A 21953-nucleotide genomic window follows, 5' to 3' on the forward strand; every position below is an offset into this window, starting at 1 on the left:
CACACACACACACACACTCACACACACACACACACACAGCGCCTACTCTGAGCTTCCAAAGTGGCTGGGAGCAGACCACCAGTGGACACACACACACACACACACACACAAGCACACACACACGGGGACGCCTGCACCGAGCCTCTGCTGCCAGACTGTGGCCATCAGTAGGACATCCACTGAGGGCTCCCGGACTGAGGGGCAGGCTTGGCTGAGGGAACCCCATCCCCCAGTGCACGAATTTCGTGCACCGGGCCTCTAGTATATATATAAAACCCTAAGCAACTGTTTGCTATGATGTGCACTGACCACCAGGGGGCTAACGCTCAAAGCAGGAACTGCCCCCTGGTGGTCAGTGTGCGCCCACAGTGGGAGCGCCTCTCTGCTGACCAACGGGTGCCAGACACAGGGCTCATGGCTGGCCGCCTCAACTCAGAGACCGCAGTAGAGCAGCAGCCAGCCTACCTAGTGGTGGTGGTGGCAGACGCAGCGGGGCCAGGATGTGCAGGAGTGGCAGATAGCGTTGGACTGCCTGTTTTGGCCCGATCTCCGCAGGCCACACCGAGGGACCCCACCGGTGCACGAATCCGTGCACTGGGCCTCTAGTATATATATATTTTAAAAAAGAAAAAAACATTATATGTAGAAATCATACCATTTTTTGATTAGTCAAATTGTCTGCAAGTATTTTTGTAACTACTAAGTTCAAGGCACCCTGTCACACACTTTTGGAAAGTATGTAGAGATATAAGGCATGATCTCTAACCTCATTCTAATTTGAGGGCTATATACATGAAAAATTATTCTTAGATGGCAGTTGTGTGTGGTACCTTAGTAATTGTTTCTTTTGTTCTAGTAACTAGCACACACGAGGAATCCATCAAAGTTGAACGAGTGAATGAATGAAATAAATGCACTTGAACATTTTGAGTATGTACTTTGTGTTTAATATGTCACCACATTTAGAATCTAATTCTCCACAGCTGTCCTGAGGGAATGAGAGCTGTTAACTTCCAGTTAAGATATGAGCAATCAGATTCAAAGATTTAAGAAACTTGCCAAAGGACACATAGCTGATACACCCAGAATGTGAATTTAGACTTACTGATTAAAGTCCAGGCCTCTTTTCACAACAATGTGCTGTATGTACATAACTAATGAAGGAAAGACCATTGTACCTAAGACTATCAGAAAAAAGCTTTTTGGAGAAGTGGTTTGAGTTGAGCTTTGAAGGATGGGTAACAGGATAGATTTTGTTTCTCCACAAGGAAAGGGTAACCTGCTTTTATTATCTGTCCCAAGTTACCAAAACTTTTAAAAAACAATTTTATTCTTTTTTTTGGCTCCCAAGTCAGTGGTAGCATTCTTATCTTTTAGAGACTCTTCTGGTTCCTGTCAGGTAGTGATCTTCTCCCCTGTGTATTAGTAAGCTATTGCTGCATAACAAACTGTGCCCAAACTGAATGGCTTCACACAGTAACTGTGTATTTAGCTCATAATTCTGGGGTTGGTGGTTTAGTCTGAGCTCATCTGGGTAGTTCTTCTATCTTGGCAGGGTTCTCTCATTCGTCTGGGGTCAGTTGTAAGTCAGTTAAGTGGCTCTGTGTCAGGGACTGACTGGATGTTGCCTGGGATAATGGGTGACTGGAATGTCGTCTTCTTTTTTTTAAAAATATATTTTATTGATTTTTTACAGAGAGGAAGGGAGAGGGAGAGGGATAGAGAGTTAGAAACATCGATGAGAGAGAAACACTGATCAGCTGCCTCCTGCACACTCCCTACTGAGGATGTGGCTGCAACCAAGGTACATGCCCTTGACCAGAATCGAACCCAGGACCCTTCAGTCCTCAGGCCGATGCTCTATCCACTGAGGCAAACCGGTTAGGGCTGGAATGTCTTCTTTACACTATCTTTCTCTCAAGAAGTGCTGAGCCCAGCCAGCTTGGCTCAGTGGTTGAGCATCAATCAGAAGGTCACAGGTTCGATTCCCAGTTAGAGCACATGCCCGGGTTGTAGGCTCGATCTCCAATACCCCTATTCTGTCTCTCTCTCCCTCTTCCTTCCTTTCTGAAATCAATAATATATATATATATTTAAAGAAAAAAGAGAAGTGCTGATATTACAGAGAATATGTATGAATATATAAAATGACACAATTTTTTAAACCTGTAATCATTCCTAATGCAACTGTGTTTCTTTTTCTGATTCTTTTTTTTTTCCAGACAGAAAAGGGGAGTGCACTTCATGAAGCAGCTTTGTTTGGAAAGGTGGATGTTGTGAGAGTTCTATTAGAAACAGGTAACTATCATGAGTCCCCGTGGAGCTTATTCTACCACATACTATTTTTAAAAATATATATATTTTATTGATTTTTTACAGAGAGGGAGGGAGACGGATAGAGAGTCAGAAACATCGTTGAGAGAGAAACATCAATCAGCTGCCTGCTGCACACCCCCCACTGGGGATGTGCCCGCAACCAAGGTACACGCCCCCGACCGGAATCAAACCTGGGACCCCTCAGTCCGCAGGCCGAGGCTCCATCCACTGAGCCAAACCGGTCAGGGCTTAGCACATACTATTTTTTATTTCAGGAGTAAAAGAAAACAATTTATTTATTTTTTACATAATCACCCTTTCTTCTTATCTTCCCTCCAAATTGCAGTTTTATATTCATATCATGCAGAATTGAGCCTCAGTGTTTAGATAAAATTGATATAAATGTGTACCTTCTTTCACTTGGTGGATGTTTTAGTAAAAAGCTCTTGGAAATTAGAATGATGTACATTTAAGTCACAGTAAAATATACTAGAGCAACTTCCAAAAGGAAAAGGAAATCTCTGCTTTCCACAAGAGGAAGGATCCTGTGAATTTATGACAATTGCTTTGTTTATTAAAGAACAGAATATTTCCCTCGCTTTTCATACTGTAAACTGTGGTAAACAGCAATTAGAGTTCTCTATCCTTAAGGCAAATTCTCCTTCTGGTTTTTTTAATCAACTGAGCTGCTGTTGTTTGTCAGCCGCAGTGATTTAAAGGGGACCTTTTAGAGGGAATGCTTTGAAGGAACAAAGTAGGTTTATTTGTCTTCGTGGGCATATTGTGATCAAAATGAAATAAAATTGGTACAGAGGAGGGATTATTTCTTTTCAGGATCAAAAGGCATGAGTACCAATTCATACTTGGAAACAATTGATGAGTCTTTTGTGTTATGGGTATATTTCATGCTTTTATTTTCCTCTGTAAAAAAAAAAATAAAGTGTAAAACATTGGCAGACTATGGCATTTTGATTGTGTTTATGCAAAGTTAAAATTTCATGTATATTGAACTTGACATGTAACACAGTGATATATTAAATGTGTTGAGGCAATCAATTAAATGTGTGCTAGTCACACATCCCTACACAACTGAAAAAATAATAAAATACAATATATAATCTTACTATGATGAACTACCATTTGAGGCCAGATTCTGAAAAGTGGCTCTGTTTGACTTTAGATGTTTGGAAATTTATAAACTTTTTAAGGGTGGCAGAAGCTATTTGCTACATTACAGTAAGTTCTTTAGTGCAATATATATTTTCGGAATTAAAGTAATTCCAACGGTTTTTAATTATGCACTTCAGCAAGTTTGCTCACCATGCAGATGATGAGTGTTGCTAACATTGATTGTAATGTATGAAATATTTGACTTTGGTATTTGGACAAGAGTTCTAAATAATCATACTCTTTCCACTTTCGTGACTATTCAAGTATTTTAAGACTGTTCTTATATTACTCACATGGCACATTAGTATAATTTAAAAATATTTTTATGACACACAGACTATATAAATCACATGACCATTATACTTTAGGAATTCACATTCTAAATTAATATTTTCAGCTTGTACCATTTAGTTTACAACTTAAAATAGCTATAATCCTAAAAAAATTCTTAAGCGTTAATTCATTATCAAGATTATTCCCAATATTTGGTAGTAGTTGATGCCTACCTTCTGTTTTACTAAAATCTTGCATGTGTAGGTGTGCATATGTAACTTTATTAAAAAATGACTTTTTAAACATGCTTATAGTGTATATGTTTGAAGTTAGAGCAGTTATATATTAACAGTATCTTCTGGTCACTCCAATGTTGTATATCTAGTGGGGTTTTCTTTTTCTTTCAGGAATTGATGCCAATATAAAGGATAGCTTAGGGAGAACTGTCTTAGACATTCTGAAAGAACATCCATCTCAGAAATCTCTCCAGATTGCAACACTCCTACAAGGTAAACAGTATTGATGATGGATGAGTGTGCCTTAAAGTTAAGATTCAATGAAAACCATCCTTGTTTCCCCTGGGGGTTTGAGTTAATGTTTACCTTTGAATGAACTTTTTCTTTGCATTTTTTTTCTAGTAGACTTTTAAACTAAATAAAATTCTTTGTAATGCTTTATTTTGGTTTTTAAGCTACTCAGTGTTTTAAGAAAAGCTCAGGTATTTTTTCATGCACTTGATATTAGTCTCTTTTAAACACAGATATTAAATATATAGTTATGAGCTGGAAGGTATAAGATTATACAGTGATGGTAATTAAGTATTATATCACATTTGAGTAATCCTTAAAGAGTTCAGGGATTTCTGTTATTTTGTCTTATTTCTTTAATCTGTGAGGGTAAGTCAGATGTCATTGTTGTGAAGTTCTGAGAGTCTAAGGGACTTGCTCAAACTCGTATATTCTATTCGGAGCGGTAGAGTTGGTACATAAGTGCCGGGTTAACAACAGTAAAATGGTATGTAGATTATTTTCTCCCTAATCCAGTAGTGCCAATAGTTCCATCTTGCCAGCTCTGTTTTTGATAAAGGCCATTTAAATACTTTCGTAGTTAGCTGCAGTTATTAGGTATACTGAAGGTTTGACAACCATTTAGGTACTGCTTCTTTGTTTGCAGGATTACATATGTCCCCGTTTGATTGAAAACTTTCATGAAAAATTTAGATTTAGACTGACTGGTGTGTCTTGGTAGTTGAGCGTCAACCCATGAGCCAGGAGGGCACATGCTAGATCCCCAGTGAGGGGTGTGCAGGAGGCAGGGGATCAATGATTCTCTCTCATCATTGATGTTTCTATGCCTCTCCCTTCCTCTCTCTGAAGTCAATAAAAACAACAACAACAATATTAAAAGAATTTAGATTTAAATGCTCTCCCTTTCTGCTTGGTGTTAGGCCTGGCATGTAGCGTGTTCCCTTAAAAACCCAGAGGTTTGTTCTCTCCATTCCAGTCAGCTCAGACACTATTCAGCGGTGATTAGCCCCTATAATTGTTACGGATTGGCTGCAAATGTAATTGAGGCAGGAGGCTGGATGGGTTTCATTGGATTATCAGTTGGGAGGCTGAAAACAGCTTTGTCCTGCAGGGAGATAAGTGAATTACAACCAAGTGAGCAGGAGATATGTAGGGTCAACAGGGGCCAAAGAGGGGTAAGGAGAATAGATACTCTACAGGAGATCATTATACTCTCTTCTCTCCAAATTTCCAAAACCTCTCACGGAAGTTCAGGCCCCTACAATTTCCTTGTCAATAAAGAAGTTAATTTTAAGTCAAGTGCATATAGAGATAAATCAGAGAATACAAGAGTGGCTCTTCATATCAATTCAAATTAAAATCAAGTCGAATCAAAGCTAAAACATCAAAGTAGTACGCAGCATTTTTATAAGTCTTCCCCCTCTAGGTGATTTGTATTTCATGTTGGATTTTTGGCTCTGAGATTAAAAAAACACACAACTGAGGCTTGTGCATAGTGTTTTTTTTGGAAAAAGCAAAATAAATATACACTAAAAAGGGAGCATGGCAGAATTACAGACATTTTTTATAAGATGCTGCATTAGTTCAACTTAAATAAAGTGTTCTTTTAAATGATCATGATTCATTAGGTATGCCAATTTGTGATAGGGTATATGGGGCACCTTTGAATTTTTAAAATTATTGGAAAACTTTAGAATGTGAACACGTTCTATATTCTTTATATTCCTGGATTTCAAATCACTGGTGCATCTTTTTTTTTTTTTCCAGAGAGGAAGGGAGAGGGGGACAGATAGAAACATTAATGAGGAGAAAGAATCATTGATTGGCTGCCTCCTGCACATCCCACACTGGGGATTGAGCCCACAACCCAGGCATATGCCCTGACTAGGAATTGAACCGTGACCTCCTGGTACATAGGTCGACACTCAATCACTGAGCCACACCAGCTGGGCTCACTGGTGCATCTTAAATCTTATGAAAAAGTTTGTTATAGCAATAAAGCCAATTGATAGTAGATAAAATTACTATTTGTGTCCCCAGGAGAAATTAAATTTTCATAATTACTGCATGAGTCAAAACTTTTAAGCATAGAAGCCTATAGGTTGCTTTCTTTTCCTAGTAGAATGTGCCTAGTAGAATTGCCCTTAGGTAAAAACTCTTTGGATGATATGAGGACATAAGTGGCTGGCAGGAGAGCACAAACTTTCTTAACTGGATTTTTTTTAAAGGTTTCTTCTGAATAAAGAAATGCAAGTAAAAGATCCCCATAGGGAGGGATCTATTCATTTAATCCTAACCACAAACTGGGAGCCGCATGCTTGGGGGAGATAGCAGATACATTTTGTTTAGATCACATATTTTTAGCTCACACTGTTGCCGTTAAAAAAATTGAATTAGCTTTCAACATTTAAAAATCTAGGATTTTAGTTAAAACTTCAGAGCTTTTAACAAATGCAGGCTTTCATTTTCCTTCATTGAAGCCTAACTTTAGGTAGTGTACCTGCTCTCTAGCTACTCATGGTCTGTATGCTCTCTGTTCTTTCATGACACTGGTGCTATTTGTGGACATTTCCCCTACATTGAGGTGCTGTTTTCTTTATGTTCAAAAGTGAGATGTTTTCTTGTCCTATGTCTGTTTGGCTCTGCCACTTATTAGCTGTATGAACGTCGCCAAGTTAAAGTCCTTGTCCTCTAGTTGTCATCTTTAAAACTGAGATTGTAATAGTGCCTGAGTTGTAGTTTTGTGAGGATTGAGTTAACTTATATTAAATACTTAGAACATTGCTGGGTACATAGTAAGCAAAATTTTCGTTTTAGCTGCTATTACTAATACGTCTTCATTAAAGTTAGAAAAATGAGAGAGAGATTGAGTGTGGGACATTGCTCCAAGAATAATGAGAAAGAACATTATTTCTTTGTAGAAATAAAGTTAATATACAATTATGCTTATCTTACTAGATGACAACACCATTTTATCAGAAACTTATCCCACTTCATTCATTTATGTGACTTGACTGGTGGTTGTATCCAAATGAATTTGACATTCCTGCTTAGGAATCAAGTCTATTCAAAGCATCTTTCCGAGTTTTAAATCTTTTGGTAGAATACATTTAAGGAAACCACGGATGTTATTGTGTTTTCAACAGGTGAAGTTATTTTTAAGGAAAGAATAGGTTAAGTTTAGTTTTCAGAAAAATGTTCCATAAGTCTCTTCCAAAATATCTTTTTTTGTTCTCATTAAAAGCTTTAAGTTAATAGCTCACCGTGAAGTTCTTTGGGTTTTTTTTTTTTTGGCTTTATGAAGTTCTTATAAAAACTTAGGATGTATTTAGGATATGAGGAAAGACATGGAAAATGATCACCAGAGGTAAAGCATAAAGTTTAGTTAAAGATTTAAAAATAAATGAATTCAAATATGTAATTTTAAAACTTACACACAGAGTATTTAGAAGGCATGGGAAGACCAGCAGTCCTTGAAGCACATGTGCAGGAATGTACAACACAGGAAACACACCTTTCGTCTCCTCTTGAGTCTCCTTCCCAAAAGACCAAAAGTGAGTAGCTAATTATAAATCCTTGAAATGATACTGGACTTTTAGGTACAAATTTGTCCTATCTGTACAAAATTGCTAAGCCTTGTGAAAATTTCAAGTCTAATAAGTTCTACCTAATCCTCCATATTTTATCTGTTTATTCAACCAGCATTTATTGAGCTCCTGCTATTTGTCAGGCCCTACTCTTGGTCCTGAGGTACAGGGATGAACAAGGTAGAGAGCAATCCCTGCTGCCATGAAGTTTACATGGAGTGAATATTTCATAGTAGGTTATTTTTTCCTCAAATGCATTTTTAATGCAGAATAAAAATACTGATCTCTGGATTGTAACTACTGGATTTTTTTTCCAGAATAAATTATCAGTATAAAGCGCCATTCTTAGAATGATTAGAAAAATGAATATTTGCATGCAACCTACAAATATCAATGTTTTGACAGATGCTGCATATTATTTACCTGTTTCTTCTGAGTCTTCCCTTAATATCACATATCATAATTCTAATTTATTAATTACTTGTTTTAATACATTCTATTTATTTTTATTAAACTTAGGAAGTAGGCTCCTAGTATAATTTTAAATTTGCTAATGAATTGTTGAATGAATTCTGTCAGTGAAGTGTAATGCTGATAAAAGAGTGTAGAAAATTAAATGCTATAATAAATGAAACTTTAGGAATCATAATTCCAGATATTTTATGTACCATGTATATGTGAACCTTCAATACTTACTTCCATTTTGAAAAATATTAATTATAGGCAAAATTAGAATTTCTCATTGTCTTTTAATATTCTTGTACTATAAATAGTTTAGTATCTTGTTTTTAGCAGAATAGTTTCTGAGTACTTGATCTTGTTTGCCATATTTTGAGTTCTATTACCATAACAAGTCTTATTTCTATTATCTAACATTAAGTTTTATCAGTGGCCTTTCTTGGAACTTTGAAAAAATTTACTGTCCCCTTAACAGGTGAAACTGTGACTGGCGAATTATCAAAACTCTTGGATGAAATAAAACTCTGTCAAGAAAAGGATTATTCTTTTGAAGACTTGTGCCACACAATATCAGACCACTACTTAGATAACTTGAGCAAGATTTCAGAGGAAGAACTTGGGAAAAATGGAAGCCAGAGTGTAGTAAGTAAGGGGGGCAAGAAGCCAATTCGTCTGTCTTTACCAGTTCAGTGTGTGCCGAAGAGGCATGGGCTTGTGCATTATCTTATCTGCTGACTTGGCCATTGTCAAATGTCAGGCTACCTATTACTTTTTCCCTCATGTTCATTGGTGTTTTATTCTCACTGCATGGGGAGGGGAAGGGATGCTAGATAAATCACTTGTAGTTTGTGATGATCTCCTTACTGTTAGACATTCGTAGTTTCATAGTTTCTTTGATTATGTCCTTTTAGTTTTATTGGGTGTGAGGATACTCGTTTCCTTTTGTCTTTCTTCCCCATGTTGTCTGTGAACTGAGTCTAACTCCATCTTGAAGAAGAAAGCCAGAGCCCTGTGTGTATGGTCACTCCGCATATCATTGTAGGAGAGAGACATGGTGGGAAGTTGGACCTCCATGTTTTTATAATCCCAAGGGCTTTGCCTATAACCTACAAGCTTAGAACCTGAATCATGAGTTACAGATGCTTGCTCAGTTGGATTTTTGTATTAGCACAACAGCAAGAAAAACTGTGAGAATCAAGCAATTTAAAATTAAGATTTGCATATCTATTTTGTGTCCTATAGAGGAAGGATTTATAGGGTGCACTGGTATTAAAGGAAATATATTATGATGTTACTTTTATAACTTAATTTGTTTTAGAAACATTTTCTTCTAAAGTCAATGGAGTGGATTGTGTTAAAGGGATGCCATGTGATTTATGAAAACAAAAATAAATAGCTAAGTATCGTGACTGGTATGAGACTATTTACTTCATTTAGTTAGTTAATGTGAGCTGTGACGCTTTCTTAGGTAGCAGCTCTTAGTCTGGAAGGTGCACAGCTGGTTTTACCACATAGCCTGCTTTTGCTTTTGTTCGTTTGTTTTCTGCACTGTCTTTTGTAAAACATCACACTGTTGGCTCCAATAGAAGGTCTTTATGAATGATGATGATTAATTATATATGCACAGAAGTAAATATTTGTTGGTTTTACCAAAAGAAAAGAATTTATATTAATGAAATATTTATGATAGTAGCCTTAATGGCAGGAGAAAATTCCCTGTTTAAAAATGTAAAAAGGTATATGCTGTCTCAAAATTACAAAGCAATTACATTTCAATATTTCCTTGAAATTGGTTAGAAATGAGACCACATTTTTTTTCTGCATAAACAATCCATGGTGTTTAGGTTTTTATATCTGTCCCTAAAGATTTCTATAAATTTGCTGTTTCTGACCCTCTATGTTTAAACCCACAGACTTTTGGAAAGCCCTCATTTTCTAGACCAGTTCATTTCTTAAACTTTTCTTACTGTATGTACCATAGTAGCAAACAGATTTTGAGCAAACATCCCAAATGCATTTATTTATAAATTATATATATATCTACTAGTATCCTAAGAATATATGATGTAAATGATGAGTAATGTACTACAAAAGAAACTCAAGGGAGGAGGATAAAGAATAAGTGTCAATAGAAGCTCTAATTTTATTCTTTTACTCAGTGGGTAATCTGTGCCCCCTGGGGTCTGCACACTCTCTTTGGAGACCATGTTCATTCAAATTTGTAGCTTTCAGATAGTGATGGAAGGGGCATCTGGCATTGCTGGGTGACATAATTTGAGGAAACGATGGCCAGTGCCCCCCCCCCCCCCCCCCCCCGTAAGCCAAAGACTGTATTGTGATAGTAGCATGAGAGAAATTAATGCTCATAAACTGAAATTAAGTTCTTCAAATTCAAGTTCATACTTTCACATAAGCAGTTGCTCTTTGTTTCTGTGACAAACCTTTATATTTTGTTCCTTAAAAATATTGCCATTTTAAATATTAAACTTTACATGAGGCAGAAAAGCAGAAGGAACAGATGAGTAAGAGCAAGGAGTTCTGTTTATTTGGAATAATCCTATCTAATAAAAGACAAAAAGGGTAATTAACCGTACCTCCGCTACACTTCCCATTGGCTAATCAGGACGATATGCAAATTAACTGCCAAGAAAGATGGCGGTTAACCGCTAACAGAGATGGTGGTTAATTTGCATACGTAGGCGCAATGCTGGGAGGTGAAAGGGGAATGTTGGAAGAAGCCGCCTGACAGTGATCGGAAACCCAGTGGCAGCTAAGAGCCGGGTGGCAGGGCAAAGGCGGCCCTGGGGCTCAGAGGGAAGGAGGCGATGGCAGGGGGCCCCGCCCCCTGTGCGGCCGCCCCATGTGTGGCCAGGCCATCATCAGCGCGGGGCTCAGACGGAACACGGCATGGCAGGGGGCCCCCGCCCTGTGTGCGGCCCTTCCCGTGTGCAGCCCCAGCCATCAGTGTGGGGCTCAGACGGAATGAGGCGATGGCGGGGGCCCTGCCCCCTGTGCAGCCCGCCCCGTGTGCGCCCTGGCCATCTGCGGGGGGGAGGGGGTCTCAGGAGGCTCGACCAGCAAAGCGGGACTGTGGATTGGGAATGGGCACAAGGCAGACCTCCTGGTCCTTCCCCTCAGCCGGCAGACTCCTATCAATCTTCAGTTTCTACTGAAAGGAATGTGGCGCCTCCACTGCGCAGCCTCCCAGAACTCGGACTCGCAGGCTCTGGAGTGGAGAGTTCAACAAGGACTTCAGCACCTGCTCAGGGGAAAAACCACCACCTCCCTACTCCACAGCTGCTTCTGTGTCTGCAAGAAACTGCACATGCTCCTCTCTGTGACATGAGCGGGGCCAGAGCCTGAGTTGAGGGGTTCCACCATAGCATAGCAGCTGGACCAGTGCAGGGATGGAGGGAGGGAGGGCGGGGAAGGAGCAAGGGGGAAGCCCTGGTTCCCTGCTCCTCCTCCCACAGGCATGGCCCTTGCTGCTGATATGATAAAAGGAGTTGTGTTTTTCTAACTCTGTCTGGGTAAAGGAAACAAGTGTCTATTGACTTCTGATCTTATTCTCAGAGCTGCCAGTTAATCCCTCTGGATGCATCATATCCAACCTCCAAAGGATCCGAGGGGCAGGATCAACCTTCGTTCCATAGTTGAGGAAACTGACCAATAAACATGTGTCTCATGCCTCAGTGTTAACTCCCGCAGAAATCTCTGGGTAATGACTCAGATTCTATATCTAAGGGTATATTTTCTTCTGTTTTCATGTTTCATTCAGCCCCAGGAATCAAATAATACAATAAAGAATAAAATGAGTTCAGAGGGCTCAGCATTGTATTCCCAGGGCCTTTGGTCCCACACAAACCGCAGAGCTCAGTTATCCTGAGATGAAAGGAAAGGAAAGAGAAACGTGAAAGGTTTCCCAGCTCAGTCACAGAGACATCTCATAACCACATATTAAGGACACGGCATTAACTTAGGGGTGGAAAGGACACAAATGGAATAGAAGATGGAGCCACTTGGAGTGAGCAGGCCAGCAGGGGGGCAGTTGGGGGCAAGCAGGCCAGCAGGGGGGGGGCAGTTAGGGGCAAGCAGGCCAGCAGTGGGGGTAGTTGGGGTGAGCACACTGGTACGTGGGGCAGTTGGGGGTGATCAGGCTGGCGGGGGGGCATTTGGGGGCGAGTAGGCTGGTGGCGGGGGGAAGTTGGGGGCAAGCAGGCTGGCAGGCAGAGTGGTTAGGGGCAATCAGGCAGGCAGGCAGGTGAGTGGTTAGGAGCCAGCAGTCCCAGATTGTGAGAGGGATGTCCGACTGCCAGTTTAGGCCTGATCCCTGTAAACCAGCAGTAGGACATCCTTCCAGGGGTCCCAGATTAGAGAGGGTGCAGGCCGGGCTGAGGGACACTCCCCCCCGCCCCCCCGAGTGCACAAATTTTTGTGCACCGGGCCACTAGTAGAGTTTATAAAGAGAGGAGATGGGGGGAAAAGGGGGTAGGTATAGAAGGATAGGTAGAGGTCAGGCCATGGATGATTTTGAATGTCATGCTGAGAATTTTGACATTTATTTCGTAGGGAATGAGGAAAAATCTAAAGGATTTTGGGCAGGTAAGACATCAATGGAAGTGGCCTTTCAGAAGATAAATGTGATAGAACTTGTTATTGAATGTTGAAAATGTAATCAAATTATTTTTACCCTTGTCTGCAGCCTGTGTTTTGTTTGGGTTCATTCCCTGTTTTGTTTAATATTTGTTTCCATTCATCAAAAATGTTTTTTTTCAGAGTTTTGTTATGAATTATACTCTCAAATTATGCATCAATTTAACCAAGATCACCTATAGGTCATCTCCACATTGTGAGCTATCTTATATAATAAAAGCCTAATATGCAAATAGACCAAAAGGCCGAACGACTGGTCACTATGACGTGCACTGACCACCAGGAGGCAGACGCTCAACATAGGAGCTGCCCCTAGCCTGCAGGCCCCAACTGGTGGCTGTGGCAGGGGCGGGGCTAGTGGCACCAGGCCAGCCCTGCCAGTCGCCCTGCAGAGAGAGGCAACTGGCAGTGGTGGCGGGGGTCAGGGCCAGAGAGCAGGCGGTGCCAGGCCAGCCAAGACGGGTGTGAGCAGGAGCCCCGATCACCCCGCTGGTCGCCCCACAGATCAGCCCTGATCGCTGGCCAGGCCTAGGGACCCTACCCATGCATGAATTTCATACGCCAGGCCTCTAATAGGATTTATAATAGCAATAATGAGAGACAGTGCCTGACTTCAAGGAATTAAAAATACTTTTTCCAAGGAGTCTTTAGTCACAGTGTGTAGGCAATGCTAACATATACCAATAAAACAACAGCTATATAAGAGCTACATTTATTAGATGCTTGCTGTTTGCTATTCTAATGCTTTCTGTGATTTAAGTCACTTTGATCCTCATAGTAGTCCTAATAAGTGAGTTATAGACTTGGGAAATGACTCAGCAAGTGGCAGATTCAGGATTCAAACTCAGAGCCAATGTCTTATATTTCTCATAATAAACTATACTGTGGCCAAAGGATTTTTTTTTAAGAAGGAAGAGATTAGTGACAATTCAGTGGCATTCATTGAAGACTTCATGGAGGTAGGGAGAAACTAAACTGGGTCCTGGTGGAAGAGGAGATGTGCCTTGTACTTGTATTAGAATGAATGAATAAATGGGAGAGGATTCCAGCCTGCAGAGACGGTACAGAGGTGAGACGTAGCCTCTAATTTAAGGAGAGTAGTTTACCATGAGAGTTGATTTGAGAAAGTAATGGGAAACAAATTTGCATGAGTTATATGAATACCTTACACTTAGGGAGCACTTTATTTATATTAACTTGTTTGATCCTCACAATAATCCTATGAGATAGGTAGACTTATTTCTCCCATTTCACAGATGAGAAAACAGAGGCACAGAGAGCTTTTATGATTTTCCCAAGCAGACATGGTAAGTACCAGAGCCAGGATTTGAACACAGACAGTCTGGGCTGTAGCCATACCCCTTACCAGACAACATTTTGCTAGGGGCCGATAATTATATTTGGAAAGCTAGTCAGAAGTTTAATATTGATGCTGAGGAGAATAAACACTTGAAAAGGAGAGTTCTCTGCTGAATATGAGATTTGGGGAAGATGAAAGTGGTAACTGAATGTCAGATGTTCTGGGGAGAAGCTCAGTGAGTCTCAGCAGTGGTTATGCAGTAGACTTATCCGATGAGGCTTCAAGAAATATGGAGGTCCTCATATACCATGTCAGACCAACTAAAGCAGAATGTTTTGGGTGGCTCTAAGCATTGTTCTTTTAAAGAGCTTCTTCTAACATGCACACTGTTGGTCTAGAGGACTCCAAATCTGCCAGGTCCCTGTTGAGGTAATTCAGGCCTTAGGTGCTGAGTTTGAGCTGAGGTCTTGATAACAGCACACAATTATAGACTCTCAGAGGTGGAATAAATTGTATAGATCTAGAATCTGGCCTATTTCTACTCCCCAGGGTAAGAGCTCTAAAAATCTCTTGAGTTAGGCACGTTTTAAAGTTCTCATCAAGCAAATTCCAACTATCGTTCAGTCATAGTCCTAAATTAGAATTATTTCTATTATATCAGAATGTTAAATGTGGACATTTTTGTTGGTTTATTATTCACATTACTGGCTGAAGGACAGGCATTTAGGTTTAGTTAAAATTTAATTTTAGATGATATGAAACATACCACTTTTCATTGTAATATGACAAATCCAAAAGTAACTTAGAAGGAATTAAAATGTAAGGAAATGTGTTGTGTAGCATTCATATTATTATTATTATTATTTTTTTAAAAATATATTTTATTGATTTTTCACAGAGAGGAAGGGAGAGAGATAGAGAGTTAGAAACATCGATGAGAGAGAAACATCGATCAGCTGCCTCCTGCACATCTCCTACTGGGGATATGCCCGCAACCAAGGCACATGCCCTTGACCGGAATCGAACCCGGGACCCTCCGGTCCACAGGCCGACGCTCTATCCACTGAGCCAAACCGGTTTCGGCATGTAGCATTCATATTATTAATAAATATATTATATATTAATGATGTGGCTTGAATTTTGCGGCTATTTTAACTATTCTTAGTTCAGTTTAGCTTTTATTGCCTTTTTCTTCCAATAGAGGGCACTCTAATTCAGTAATTTAAAATACAAAATCAGTCATCTTATGTAAGAACTTTATTTTTGAATTGGAGGTTTTTGGTTTTATTAAAATATAAAATTAGCCTTAAGGTGGTAGTTTGAACAATTTTACTAATATAAGTGAATTAAAAATTAAATTCTTATTGTGGTTGAATGTATTCGATTAAAAATTTTGCATTTAATATGAAAACCAGCTCAAGTTATAATTACATTTTCTCTTGCATAAATTTTAATTCAAAAGTTAGTCTCTTTTAAAAGCTTTTATAATATGCATGTGGAGCCATTTTCTAAATTGAATTAAGACATTATATAATCTAGAATGTAAATTTTGAAGAAATATAAATATCTTCACTTTTTTTTCCAACATATGAAATTTAGGTTTTGGAAAGAATATAAAACAATCTGAAAAAATTTATGTTCTCTTCACTTATTTTCCTAACTCATATATTCAGTTTTCCCCTCTATGTGTATAAATGCTGTGCACAACTCTTAAATGTGAACACACCATGATATAGAGAAATTTGATGATAACATAAAGATCATTAGAACAGGTATCAGAATCTAGGCTTCAGGAAAACATATTTTAAAAATTTAAAATAGAAACAATAGTGTGGTGAAGGCCTGGGAGGGGTAGGTGCTGGGTGGAGGGGATCAATGGGGAAAAAAAAACACAAAGGGGACATCTGTAATACAATAAAGGTAAATTAAAAAAAATATTTAAAATAGAAAAAGCATTATTGTCTCATTAGTCTATGTCTCTAAGAAATAAACAGGAAGCTTCAGGGATGAAATGCATTATATATTTTTTCTCCTGAGGGAGAAAAAACCTAGAAACAAGCAGCATCTAAGACTTGTTGTTTGAAAGTGGTTGTGCAATTGCAGGTTTTGTGCAATTTTATTCAGCCAGTACACCTCTTTTCTGTTATTTCACTTCCTTTTTCAATGCAAAAATCTTAAATTACATGTAAACTTTCAGAAGTGTGAGGTCTTTTACTTGAATATTTCAAGATTTCAAGATTCAGTGTCTCAGTTTTTATACCAAGCTTCGATAAACTGCTTGAGAATACTCTTGGGAGTTGGGGGGCGGGGAGTGGGGAGTCTCTATAGGAAAATATACTCAATTTGGTACCAGAATTCAAGTCTTAAAGGTCAGTAGAATCAAATGTCTAAAATTCAAATGGTGTTTCTGAAACAAAGTTTACTTTCAAACCCATTCAACACAATTTCTAGAGCTTAAAATCAAGAGTGCATCAATTTCAGAATTGTGAGAGACTGCAATAGCTTTCCCATCCAATTCCCATAAGATTCAGAACACTTGGGAAATGGATTTTCTGTAACATAAGCAGAAAGTTCTTACAGGATTATAACTGATTCTTTAGGATATGAGTTGTTGTTGCTGTTGTTGTTGTTGTTGTTGTTGTGTGTGTTTATAGTGGAGCCAAGTCTTAAGCCATGGTAACTATTGTCTTATTGGGAAGATAGTGTTCAGAGAATATTCTAACTTCAATAATTCATGTCTTACTTAGTTGCACACATTTTTTGGAAGTGGTGACTCAAGGCTGCAGTGTACTAAGCCCAGTTTTGGATTGTCCTGACAGATTTTTCCACAATTTAGAGAATGTGTAGATTCTGATGACCTATATTAATATTTTAAAACAAATACCTTTAACCCTATATATGTACATGCAAGGAAAAATCCAGAATCTGAATGGTAAAATTCTTATCCCTTCTCTCACCTGAGAAAAAAATTTTTGTATCTGTAGTGACTCTAGGAGGATCCTTGAGATAAAAAGTCATTCTTCTGAACTTATAATACAATTGATTTTACTTTCATGACACATCTCTTTGTTCTGCTTTCCCTTGTAGTTATATACATTTTTATATTACTTCTTATAGACTCCTTGATGGTAGAATCTTTATTTGATTGATCTCTGTAATCACATCTGCCTACACAGTGCCTTGCGTGTAGGGTCTCTCATGGAAATTCATTGAATGAATAAATGCATAAAAAGACAAACACTGCATGTAAAGGTGCACATAAACCATTGCTGTAATCACACCATTTTCATGGAAACACACGTTTAATTATTTGTTGATGAATTACAGAGTCCAAGGACAGGTTTTTCTCATCAAGCATGGAGAATCAACCATCTTTCTTAGGGAAGAATTTAGTCTAGCAGTTAAGAGTATGAGATTGGAAGTTACACAGGAGGACTTTCAATAATCACTCAGTGTCTACATGGAAGGGATTTCTTAAGTGAAATGCTAAATACTCTGTTCTTGGATTGGTTTTAGTAAATATTTTACTTTGTAAAAGACAATCATATATTCTAGTCAGGTTTGTCGGATGTTAGGGAGGAATTGCAAACATGGCAAATAACAACTTATATGAAAAATATCTCAATAAACTGAGATTCTTGGCTCAAAGTAAAAACACAGAACTCAGTGGGAGTTAGAACAAAATCCTGTACTTGGATTCCTAAAAATTCAGTGGCATAAATATAAGATGGGAGAGATTTAATAGGGGGAGTTGTTCATGCAGAAAGGTCTTCTGAGTGTGGACGTTTTGGACAGGATTAAATATCAAGGACCTTTTGTCACAGACCAGATGTCTCTGTGGACATTGTAGACAGGACCAAATGTCCTGCAATGGTTCACAGAGCTTAATCTATATATAATTCTTTTCCCTATTGTCTCTACTATTGAAAACCATTCTTTACAAAACCCTTTTTGATCCTCCTGTATAAATATATTTTTTTAAAAAATATTTTTTATTGATTTTAGAGAGGAAGGAAGAGGGAGAGATAGAAACATCAATGATGAGAGAGAATCATTGATTGGCTGCTTCCTGTACCCCCCCCTACTGGGGATTGAGCCAGCAACTTGGGCATGTGCCCTGACTGGGAATCAAACTGTGACCTTTTGGTTCTAGGTTTATACTCAGCCACTAAGCCACACCGGCCAGGTTGATCTTCCTATTTAGACCCAACGATTGGGATCAAATATTACATTTCATTTAAAAATCATTGCGCCCTAACCGGTTTGGCTCAGTGGATAGAGTGTCGGCTTGCGGACTCAAGGGTCCCAGGTTCGATTCCGGTCAAGGGCATGTACCTTGGTTGCGGGCACATCCCCAGTGGGGAGTGTGCAGGAGGCAGCTGATCAATGTTGCTCTCTCATTGATGTTTCTAACTCTCTATCCCTCTCCCTTCCTCTCTGTAAAAAATCAATAAAATATACTTAAAAAAAATAAAAATCATTGCATATTTTCATAGTCTGTTCTGAATTATTTATGCATGAATTTTTGTTTTTGGTTTTATGGTAAGCTCCTTGATGTCAGGGGATATATTGATCTCTGTGTGTGTTTATCCTTAGCATAGTTCCTCACTCGCAGGCTTAATAAACATTTGTTGAATAGGTATGCTAGGCCATGGACATCAAAAAGTCTGTTTGGTACCTGAATTTAGATGCAGACCTAAGGGAAGAGTTCTAAAATGGAGTCATTCTAATCTCAGAAGAACAGGTCAAGTTATATCTTTCTTAGGTAGCAATACAGTTCTTTCAGTAATACCAAGGAAATCTTATATTACAAACACTATGTTTGATTCCTGATAACATATATAATGGAAATCTACTATGAGAATATAGGAACATATGTCTCACATTAATAATTTTCAAATTCTTCAATATTTTGTGATAAATATTTTAAAAATGTATCCATTTTCTTTCTGTACAAGTTGAGATTGGCTATTTTGAACCAGGTTGTTGTTTTTTTTTTTTTTCAGTTAATCATAAGAAATGGGCTTAAGCCAGCACCTTGGTTTCCCCCGATTATTAGTGATTCTTGCTGATGATGATGTGTCCAGCTGATGTACAGTATTATTGTTTGCATGTTCTTAAACTGTGTTTCACACTAAAATGCCTCTTAATATTATGAGAAAAGTGTTTAAACTTTTAAGTATTTGAATTTTTTTTGAAGTTTGGGAAGTTATTATTTTATCTAGTTTGCAGATATGACATCAGCCAGTTTTTGTTTTGATATTTTCATTCTCTCTGATCTCTCTAAAATTTCTGACTTGAATTTAATCTTCCTAACAGAAGAGCTCAACTATTATGATGTCCCTGACAAGTTATACTTTACGCTTAGGAGGTAATTTTAAAAAAATTAGTCAACGGTGACCTCATAGGTTGACTCTAAACCACTGAACCACACCAGCTTGGCAGGAGCTAATTTTAATGTGTTTTTTTTAAAAATTTTAATAATAATTCAATGTTCTTCTAACCTCACTTTCCAGATAATGAAGTTAAATTTTGACAACACTCAGCTGCATGCTACATTTGATTGGCTGCCTCCTGCACGCCCTCCAATAGGGATTGAGCCCATAACCCTGGCATGTGCCCTGATCAGGAATCGAACTGTGACCTGGTTCCATAGATTGATGCTCAACCATTGAGAACACTGGCCAGGCAATTATTTCTGGTTTTATTTTCACTTTCCTTTGCCAGAATGTTTATTTCAACCATCTATGCTTTTTAAAGCTCAATAAATACGTTTTTATTGATTTCAGAGAGGAAGGGAGAGGGAGATAGAGACAAAAACATTAATGAAGAGTGTCATTGATTGGCTGCCTCCTGCACGCCCCCTACTGGGGATCGAGCCCACATTCCAGGCTTGTGCCCTGACCAGGAATCGAACCGTGACCTCATTGGTTGACCCTCAACCACTGAGCAACACTGGCTTGGCAGGAGTTAATTTTAATTTTTTTTAGTTTTAATAATAATTCAATGTTCTTCTAACCTCACTTTCCAGATAATGATGAAGTTAAATTTTGACCACACTCAGCTGCATGCTACATTTACCTTGTTCATTTGCCATAAAGCATCTCATTTGTAATTCTGTTTCAAGGTACACATTTGAGAATTCTTGATTCTCTTTTGGAGTAAAGGCCTTGGGCATCCTGCTCTTACAAAAGAATCCCATTTTGCTGCCTAATGCCAAAGGGAATCAGTCTAGAGCCTGAGCTTAGAGGAGCATGTCAGTGGCAATAATCACTTATCTCTGAATTCAGGGAAATGTTTTTCACCTTGAAGAGCAAATTGATTCTAATGGTAACCCAGAAAAAATTACTGAAATCGCTCATGCTTCTAACACATTTCATCACGAGATCATTTGGGACCTGACTACTGAATATTGGAATTCATTTAACCTCTAACAGCTGAAGAATTAGGGTTCTCTGTGATACAAAGTCCATAACAGTAGATGAAAAAGGTACTTTGTAGCCTGATTCAGTTTCAGGCTTAGATTTTTAAAATTTTTCTGTTGTATTTTTTTAAATCTATTTTTATTGATTTAAGAGTGGGAGAGAGAGGGAGAGAGAGAGAGAGAGAGAGAGAGAGAGAGAGAGAGAGAGAGAAAGAGAGAGAGAGAGAGAAATATCAATGCTGAGAGAATCATTGATTGGCTGCCTCCTACACGCCCTCCAATAGGGATTGAGCCCATAACCCTGGCATGTGCCCTGATCAGGAGTCAAACTGTGACCTGGTTCCATAGATTGATGCTCAACCATTGAGAACACTGGCCAGGTAATTATTTCTGGTTTTATTTTCATTTTCCTTTGCCAGAATTTTTATTTCAACCATCTATGCTTTTTAAAGCTCAAATATTTTGGTGGCTTACAGTTTCACAACAGTTCCATTTAGTTGCTATCTGTCAGTCTCTGCTATCAAATAATTAATAATGAGGAAAAAAGTCTTAATTTGGAGAAAGAATGAGGTAGCCAAGAATATGAATTTGATGGGGAATGAAAAGCTCTGCAATGGAAAAAGATAATGAACCAGTAAAGTGGAAATAGCTTGCCCCAAAATACATGAGACAAACATTGCCATGATATATTTTTTACTATAATCATCCATTCTATGTTGCAGAAATAAATCTATTCCAGCCTTGAAGAACATTTTTTTTTGCCCTATAATCCTACTCTTTCCTAGCTTTGAGCCTCTTTTCTAAATATTTAATGTATCTTTATTATCATAGTCACTATTACCATCCTTACCAACTTACTGAGACTCCCCCATTAAAGAATTATACTAATTTTTTCAAAACATATACAGTAGTTGTAACTCAGAGTGGCATTGTAGAGAACAGGAATTTTAAAGTCAAACAGACTTGTTTGGATCCCAGTTCTCCTTAGATAAATACTACTCTGATCTTTATATTCTCATCTAAAAAATAGAGTGCCTAAAAAGCCTCACCTTCTTCTACGGAACCAGACTAATAAACTCCCTAGGTCAGTGGTCGGCAAACTGCGGCTCGCGAGCCACATGTGGCTCTTTGGCCCCTTGAGTGTGGCTCTTCCACAAAATACCACATGCAGGCACGCACGTGCGGGGCCCATGTGCAGAAGTCGGTATTTTGTGGAAGAGCCACACTGAAGGGGCCAAAGAGCC

At 38.6% G+C, this 21953-nt stretch overlaps 1 protein-coding gene across 5 annotated transcripts in view; it reads left to right on the forward strand.

The window, feature by feature from the left end:
• ANKS1B (ankyrin repeat and sterile alpha motif domain containing 1B) overlaps nt 1-21953 on the forward strand; it is a 787939-nt gene that overhangs the window by 114752 nt on the left and 651234 nt on the right. For all 5 annotated transcript variants that reach the window (XM_014451548.2, XM_006084103.3, XM_023749887.1 and 2 more), the window contains exons 5-8: nt 2223-2298; nt 4167-4268; nt 7727-7840; nt 8808-8974. In XM_014451548.2, the coding sequence (XP_014307034.1) occupies nt 2223-2298; nt 4167-4268; nt 7727-7840; nt 8808-8974 (459 nt within the window). The remainder of the gene's footprint in view (nt 1-2222; nt 2299-4166; nt 4269-7726; nt 7841-8807; nt 8975-21953) is intronic.

Source organism: Myotis lucifugus, unplaced genomic scaffold (genome assembly GCF_000147115.1).
Source record: "Myotis lucifugus unplaced genomic scaffold, Myoluc2.0 scaffold_10, whole genome shotgun sequence".
Classification (NCBI taxonomy): domain Eukaryota; kingdom Metazoa; phylum Chordata; class Mammalia; order Chiroptera; family Vespertilionidae; genus Myotis; species Myotis lucifugus.